Source organism: Dendrobates tinctorius, unplaced genomic scaffold (assembly GCF_039654945.1).
Source record: "Dendrobates tinctorius isolate UK_male_01 unplaced genomic scaffold, ASM3965494v1 ptg000098l, whole genome shotgun sequence".
NCBI lineage: Eukaryota > Metazoa > Chordata > Amphibia > Anura > Dendrobatidae > Dendrobates > Dendrobates tinctorius.
The window spans coordinates 34,049,972-34,058,395 of record NW_027361766.1 but is presented as its reverse complement, the minus strand read 5'-3'; the positions used below and the strand labels follow the sequence as shown (position 1 = coordinate 34,058,395).

General features: G+C 45.3%; 1 protein-coding gene across 1 annotated transcript; it reads right to left on the bottom strand.

Moving 5' to 3' along the window:
• Positions 1–5,540: 5,540 nt before the first annotated feature.
• LOC141099161 (uncharacterized) lies at positions 5,541–8,145 on the bottom strand. Its single transcript, XM_073587305.1, has 2 exons — positions 7,873–8,145; positions 5,541–7,182 (listed from the first exon to the last, which is right to left on the bottom strand). The coding sequence occupies exon 2, from the start codon at positions 6,675–6,677 to the stop codon at positions 5,541–5,543; it is 1,137 nt and encodes a 378-aa protein (XP_073443406.1). The 5' UTR covers positions 6,678–7,182; positions 7,873–8,145.
• Between the last annotated feature and the right edge of the window lie 279 nt (positions 8,146–8,424).

The window sequence follows — 8,424 nt, the reverse complement described above, 5'->3', positions numbered from 1 at the left end:
TATTTTTGTCTTCTGAGCATTTTGTCTGCTTTGGGACACCTTTAAAGGTGTTTTGTAATTATTTTCTATGTGTTTGTATGTGTTTGTGTTTGCCTGCCATAGTTTTCAATGGGGGTTCGACGGTGTTCTTCGAACTTTCGACGCACATTCGACGAACTTACCTCCTGTGCGACGAACCAAAACACTAGCGGGCTGGCTCAACACTACTCCTGATATATAGAAGTACATTGCTAATGTTTAAACTATGCTATATATACCTGGTATCTGGTGATACTGTACCCTTTCTGCCAGGAAGTCCTCCTCCAACCAACACTCTAAGTGTATCATTGACACCTGGAACATTGTCCCACATGTGTGATTATTTCTTGCGGATCTTCTTGTTATATTGTGGTGTGATCCATCCTGAGCGTGTGAGTGTCTATGGGTTACTCCTGCAATTTAGATGTACATTTAAAAATTACCCCAACACTGTATACAGCTCTACGCTTGGGATACATTACCCATTTAATGCTTGTTATATTCTGGTCTAATCCAAACTGATGAAGTGAGAGTTATTTTCTGACTGTGGAAATAAATACTGAAATTGACAACAATGACACCTACACTGTGTACAGCTGTACTCATGAGATCCATTACCGTTTTAATGCTTTTTAGATTGTGTTGTAATCCAATACTGAGCCTGAGAGTGTCTGTGTGTGCCTTCTCAAATATCTACGGAGATTTAGTATGTTTAAACTATACTATATATACCTGCTATCTGATGATGCTGTACACTTTGTCTAATTTTTATATTCTTGTCTAATCCATACTGAGCCTGTGAGCGTCTCTGTGTGACTGATGGAATATATAGGGAGATTGACAATTATCCTTTGACTGAATAGAGCTGTACGCTTCTGATACAGTGCCATATATCTGATGTTATTTTGGGTCTATTTTCTGCAAAATTTTGAAGTTTGGTGGAAGAGCCCGCGGACGTGGGCGTGGGGGAGCCAGCTGGTGCTGATGGTGGTGGTGCATCTGCTGGTAGTGGCAAAAGCACAATAGCACCTAAGGCAGGAGGTGTTGAGCCTGCGTCATGGTCTGGCTCTGGACTGCCTGGAAGGCTATGTTTTCTGGGAGTAGGTTAACTGCTTTTAAAGGCGGAGCATGAGGAACTGGTTTTGGCTTACATTGCCGAAACAGACTCCAGCAAATATGACCTCCTCTTCTGAAGTTTCAAAAAATGCAAGCACTGAGTTGTCAAGTGCTGGCTCCTGGTCAGGAAGAACCCCTTTCCTTGTGTCCTTCACCCCCACCAAAAGTGAATGATGCAGCAGGCCACACTTCACATTAGTCCATGTAGCTCTTTCTATCATACCATGCCTGGGTTATCAAGTCAAATCGTGAATTCCCAAGTCCAAGATGAATCTGACATGGAGTGTGGGTGGCCAGCCAGGGCAGTGGGGTTAATCGATACCGGGCCAGTGTCTCACAGAGATGTGTCACGGTGGTGGTGACCCGTTCCGTGGCCCTGGGCGTCCATGCAAAGGGGTGAATTACGTTTATAGGTGAATGATGCGTGACGCCACCTGTGGTTTCTGATTAGATTGACCAGCGCTGCAGTGTCGCTTCTCTGGGACAGATGTTGTGGTGCAGCTAAGATGTAGAAGCCCTGCACAGGTAGGGCCATAGTCACAGGGCAGATGAAAGAGTTGGTAGATGGTGTGCAGTGCAGGATGTAGTAGAGCCGTGCGCCAGGCGCAGGAGAAAGATGACAGACACAGTTGTGCAGTTCCTTTACCTGTGCTTGGTAAGTGCTGTCCAGGACCCAGAGTACAGATGGAGAAGGAGTTGGTCAGCCTGGAAGCCAATTTTGAATTCTCTCTCTGCAGATAGGTAGTGTGGCCTCCGTTCTAGAGCTTATCTGAGGTACTTGCAGTGCTGAGTTCAATGAAGTTCCCCCTGTTGACTCTCTTTTGGAACTTTCTCGTATGGCAGGCAGCCATAGCCTTTTCCTTCTGGCTCCCATACGTCGATGCTGGGGCCTCCGAGCCTTAGTTGGGTGTTATGAATGAGTCACCGAAGGAGGAAAAAACAAAAATACAAGCTAAGTCCAGAAAACCAGATAGGTTGGTAGCTATCGGATTGCAGACCCCTGATCCTATCCACAACAACTAACAGTAGCCGTGGGGGGTTCCTACGATGCCCTAGACCCCTCGATCACAGCCGGAGAACTAAAAAGGCCTAAAGAAAGAAAGGGGAAATCTAAACTGCCCCAGAGCAGACCCCAAAGCAATAGGCAGCCCCCAACATATAATGACGGTGAAGCAAGATGAAAACACTAACACAGATAGAAAGATAGGTTGAGCAAACGATGGGGCCCAAGCTAACTAAAAAGGACAGGATAGAAAAGCTGCTGTCTGCAATCCATAAAAAACCCTACCAAAAAATGTCCCAACCGTCTGATAGGAAAAACAGCCCCTGAAGTCGCTAAGGCTAGTTTCACACTTGCTTTTTTTTGCAGCGCGTTTTTCCCGCAAAAAAACGCATTGAAAAAACGCATACAAATGCATACAAACGCTGCGTTTTTTTCAAGCATTTTTATGCGCATGCAGGAAAAAAACGCAGCATTTTTGTGCGTTTGTATGCGTTTTTTGTGCGTTTGCGTTTTTTTTACAGATTTTGGAAAAACCCCACAAAAAAGAAAAAACAACCATTCAACAACACACAAGACCAATGGGACTTCATTGTGGGTGTGGTATGTTAATATATAGACCCTGTCTACAGTATTCTTCACATTTGCTTGATTCTTCTCGTGACCATGGATCTACGCTGGAAGAGTTTTCACTTCAACTTGGATTTGGACATCGCGATGGCTCAGGTGTATGCAGTTGCTTGCCATGAACAAAGGAAGAGAGAGAGGCAGCGAAGACGGCGGCGTATGTGGATACATCCGATTGTTGAACTCCGGGAGAGCCGTGGGGCATACCACACCCTCTACAGCGAGCTCCAGTCAAACCCGGAGAAATTTACAGATTATATCCGGATGTCCAACGAAAGTTTCATGGATTTGCTTGCTCGTGTCCAACAATCCATCCGGAGACAGGACACACAGCTCCGTCGTGCGATTCCTCCTGAGGAACGGCTACTGGTGACATTACGGTATGTTTTAAAAACCAAGGGGTGCGGTCTGATGTTTTTTTTTTAAATTTAGTATTCAAAACCTTGGGAAATTAGTTTTCGTGAATGTACTAATATTTTATTTTATAGTTTTTTAAAATAATATACATAAATATTAATTTTACTTCTTTGTCTGTTCACAGATTCCTGGCGACTGGAGAAACCCTATCTTCACTACACTTCCAGTACCGTATTGGAATCTCTACCTTGTCTGGAATTGTTGCTGACACCTGCCGGGCTCTCTGGAATGTTCTTTGTCCAGAATTTATGCCCCTGCCCACCGCTGAAAAGTGGATGGAAATTGCTGACAAATTCTGGACAGTATGCAATTTTCCCAACTGTTTGGGAGCTGTTGATGGTAAACACATACGGATCATCAAACCCCAAAGAACGGGATCTGAGTACTATAATTACAAAAAGTACTTTTCAATAGTACTCATGGCGATTGCGGATGCCGGATGTATGTTTGTAGCAGAGGACATTGGAGCATTTGGCCGTGGTAATGACTCACAGGCTTTTAAAAACTCAGACATGGGCCGGAGGTTGTATGGCAACCAATTTAATTTCCCTATGCCACGGCCTCTTCCTCACACCGAAGCTCCGCCACTGCCCTTTGTAATGGTTGGCGATGAGGCTTTTCAAATGTGCGGAAACTTACTGAAACCCTACTCCAGCCGGGACTTGGACCACACCAAAAAAATATTTAATTACAGGTTGACCAGGGCCAGAAGAACTGTCGAGTGTGCTTTTGGGATTCTTGTCTCCAGACGGCGAATTCTGGGCACGTCCATTAATCTTAAACTTGAAACAGTCGATGAGGTGGTGAAGGCCTGTGTGGTTCTACATAACTTTGTGATGGCTAAAGAGCACCCGACCTTTGAACTGGACGATGATGCTCCTAACCCATTGCCTGAATTCACTCAGCACACTCTCAGGTCATCCGTTGAAGTTGGCCAAATGAGGGACCAATTTGCGGCCTACTTTATTTCTGATGTAGGACGGGTGCACTGGCAAGATGGAATGGTGTAATGTTTTTGTTTGTTTATGGTAATAAAAAACCTTATTTGATACCATTACTGAGTGCACTATATTTTTTAAACTCCAATTAAATAAAAAACTTCCCATGTATAACTTAATTTTTTGATGTTCACACACCTGGGCAGGTAAATACACATATGAGTTAAAATGCAGCATTGCTAGTCTGCATGAAATATATTGGAACGAGCAAAGCTGCAGGCCATGAATCAGGAAACCAATTTTTTTCAAGAGAAAATTGTGCAACTAGTTGAAAAAAAAGTATGTGATTTTCTCAAAACACAACCCTCAAAACCCAACCCCAATGAAAGTCCATGGGGAATACAAGTCAGCATTGAGTGGATGAATGTAATCTGCTCCATTCCAACTTACAAGTTATTACACTAGGCCTTGGAATGACTATACTAGGCCGTGGTATTTCAAATATGAGTATATATTACGCCTTGTGCCTACTATTATAGTCATATGTGAAATACCACGGCCTAGTATAGTCATACCAAGGCCTACTCGATTTTTGCCAACTACGATCTTGTTTCACGAAAAACAAACTGGTGAAACTTGACAAGTTTCAACAGTTTGTTTTTCATGAAACCAGATTCTAGTTGGTAAAACTAGAGTTATTACACTAGGCCTTGTAATGACTACACTAGGCCGTGGTATTTCAAATATGAGTATAGTAGGCCTTGGGGCTAGTAGTATAGTAATATGTGAAATACCACGGCCTAGTATAGTCATACCAAGGCCTACTGTAATAACTCGATTTTTAACAACTAGCATCTTGTTTCACAAAAAACAAACTGGTGAAACTAGAAAGAAACTTATTTTTTAGACAAGTTTCAACAGTTTGTTTTTCATGAAACCAGATTCTAGTTGGTAAAACTAGAGTTATTACACTAGGCCTTGGAATGACTACACTAGGCCGTGGTATTTCAAATATGAGTATAGTAGGCCTTGGGGCTAGTAGTATAGTAATATGTGAAATACCACGGCCTAGTATAGTCATACCAAGGCCTACTGTAATAACTCGATTTTTAACAACTAGCATCTTGTTTCACAAAAAACAAACTGGTGAAACTAGAAAGAAACTTATTTTTTAGACAAGTTTCAACAGTTTGTTTTTCATGAAACCAGATCCAAGTTGGTAAAACTCGAGTTATTACACTAGGCCTTGGTATGACTATACTAGTCCGTGTTATTTCACATATGACTATACTAGGCCTTGGGTTGGTTTTTAACATGTATTTACCCATCAGTGTGTGTGAGCGGCGCAAACAACATTAATGAAACTTTGTAATGGTGAACCACAAAAGTAAATTTATTTTTAATCACAAAAATAAACCAAAAAATTATTTTTTCCGGCGTTTGGGGGCAGATGGTTTCAATTTGGGGGTGTGCAGGGAATATGCAACACTTGCAGTTGAAGACGGTGTTTGAGGGGGAGGGGCAACAAAACTTGTGGGGGAAGGTAGTCCAGTTAAGGGAATTATACTAGGAACACTTGGAGGAGAGGAAATCTGTTCAGGTACATTAGTTGTAATGGCATGTCGCCGTAGGCTTGTGTGCCTGGACCGACTTTGGCCCAATGCCCGCCTTGATAGATTTTGCCTTGAACTAGGGGCAAATATTGAGTGTAGGTCCCCCGTCTGCTGGTGTGGCTGCTGCTGCTGAGGTGGCTGCTGCTGCTGAGGTGGCGGCTGCTGCTGAGGTGGCTGCTGCTGCTGCTGAGGTGGCTGCTGCTGCTGCTGAGGTGGTTGCTGCTGCTGCTGAGGTGGCTGCTGCTGCTGCTGAGGTGGCTGCTGCTGAGGTGGCTGCTGCTGCTGAGGTGGCTGCTGCTGCTGCTCTTCGTTGGCAGTGCTCGTCCTTGCAGGAGGACTGGTGGCGGCAGTGATGGTCCAGGTTTGCAGAGTGGTGGTGGCAGGGCTACTACATGTTGTTGTAGCGGCAGGGCTGTTCCATGTTTGCCTAGTGGTGGCTGAGCTCCACGCATGCATGGGAGTGGCGGTGGTGCTCCAGACAGGAGCAGCGCTTGCCATGGTGGTGTCGGTGAAGTGACCAGCTGCACTCAGACTTGTGGTGGTGTAACTGTGGGTGTCCTGGCTTTGAATAGAGGTGTCCGTGCAGTGGTATGCAGCACAAGTCGGTAGTGAGGTGAAGCGAGTCAATGGTGGCACAGGTGGAAATGACACCACTGACTGCTGACCGTACCGATTATGCTGCATAGCCTGCAAGAAAGCATTGTTGCAGGCCTGCAGCACATTCAGCTGTTGCTCAGGACTAAGGTGTTCCGCCATGCCCTTTTCAATCTTACTAAAAAAATGGTGTGCTGGTCTGTTGAGGTCGGCCTCCAGATGGTCAAGGCGCTGTTCTACAGAATTGAAGCGGTGTTCAAAGTGGTTAAAACCACGTTCCATGAGTGCAAAACCGCTTTCAACTCTGTCGGACAGTGACTTGAGGCTGGAATTAAAGGCCTCGCTCAAATGCATAAACTCGGGCAAGACATTCCTGTCCAAGGCCCTCTGCCGCTGGCGGGTAGTGCCCGCATAACCAGTGGCAGAGACCTGGGACAGGGGAACACCTGATGGCCCAGCTTCCTGGTCACCAGCTGTGTGTGTGGCTGACCTGCAAGGTGCTTCCTGGCTGTCGGATGGCTGGGACGGGTCAGAGGACGTCCGAGGAAGGACCGCTCCAGGGCCAGGTTGCAGGGTGCTGCTCCAGGTGCTGTGGAAGAAAGGAAAATCATTACTACCATGCCTTTACAAGAAGCATCAGCTGTGGATTAGAAAAACACAGATTAATAAAAATAAAAACCAAAAATTTATAATACTTACGATCTCGTGGCAAGGACCGGTCTTAGGAACTGCAACGCGTGATAGTGACGGTATCTAGTTCTGGTCCTTGACGCAGATCCACTGCGAACCTGGCCCTCAGCACGAACATCACTGTTGAAGCGGTCCTTGATCGAACGCCAACGTGTTCGGACTTTGTCCACTGTTGTTAAAAAAAAAACAGTGCCGTCAAGGACAACAGTCACTGCGGCACAATATAGCAATACAATACTCAAAGCAGTCACTGTAGACCCCGATGACACTGTTGGGTTTCCTGCTAGAATACACCTAGCACGAAACCCAACAGTGCCGTCAAGGACAACAGTCACTGCGGCACAATGTAGCAATACAATACTCAAAGCAGTCACTGTAGACCCCGATGACACTGTTGGGTTTCCTGCTAGAATACACCTAGCACGAAACCCAACAGTGCCGTCAAGGACAACAGTCACTGCGGCACAATGTAGCAATACAATACTCAAAGCAGTCACTGTAGACCCCGATGACACTGTTGGGTTTCCTGCTAGAATACACCTAGCACGAAACCCAACAGTGCCGTCAAGGACAACAGTCACTGCGGCACAATGTAGCAATACAATACTCAAAGCAGTCACTGTAGACCCCGATGACACTGTTGGGTTTCCTGCTAGAATACACCTAGCACGAAACCCAACAGTGCCGTCAAGGACAACAGTCACTGCGGCACAATGTAGCAATACAATACTCAAAGCAGTCACTGTAGACCCCGATGACACTGTTGGGTTTCCTGCTAGAATATGCCTAGCACGAAACCCAACAGTGCCGTCAAGGACAACAGTCACTGCGGCACAATACAGAGCAGGGAAATACTCACTAAACGCCTTTTTGGAGGATGCTGTGGCGCTGTCCCAGCCATCCATCAATGCTGCGGCCACCTCATTCCATAGCCGCCGGGTCACCACAATGTCCTTGTGCAGCCGGTCACGGCTGTCCCACAACGGCGAACGCTCCTGGACCAGGCTGATGAGCTGCTCATTATCCAGGTAGACGTCTTCATCCTGTTGTGGAACCTAGACAAAACACATTCATTAGAATAATCAAATTTAAATTGAATAAAAAGTTACAAAAAAAGAAACATAAAAAAGAGTAAAAATAGAAGATAAAAAATAAAGAACATTACAAATCATTTGATACATACATTCCGTTTCACCACCGGGACTTGGCTTCGCTGCTCCTGCTCTTCGCCCTCACTAGTCCCGTCCGCAGAAGAAGATGATGATGACGATGTCTTAAAAAAGTTGAAAAAAACGTAAGAGATTTGGAGAAGCAGCAGATATACTTACCAGATGCACGAAAATAATCACCTCACGGTCTGCTTGAGCCAATTCCTGCCGCGATGGGGAATACTCGGATTCTGAAGACATAC

Excerpts from the sequence above, each read along its gene's own strand:
- LOC141099161 (XM_073587305.1), bottom strand. The coding sequence starts at position 6,677 with ATGCATTTGAGCGAGGCCTTTAATTCCAGCCTCAAGTCACTGTCCGAC.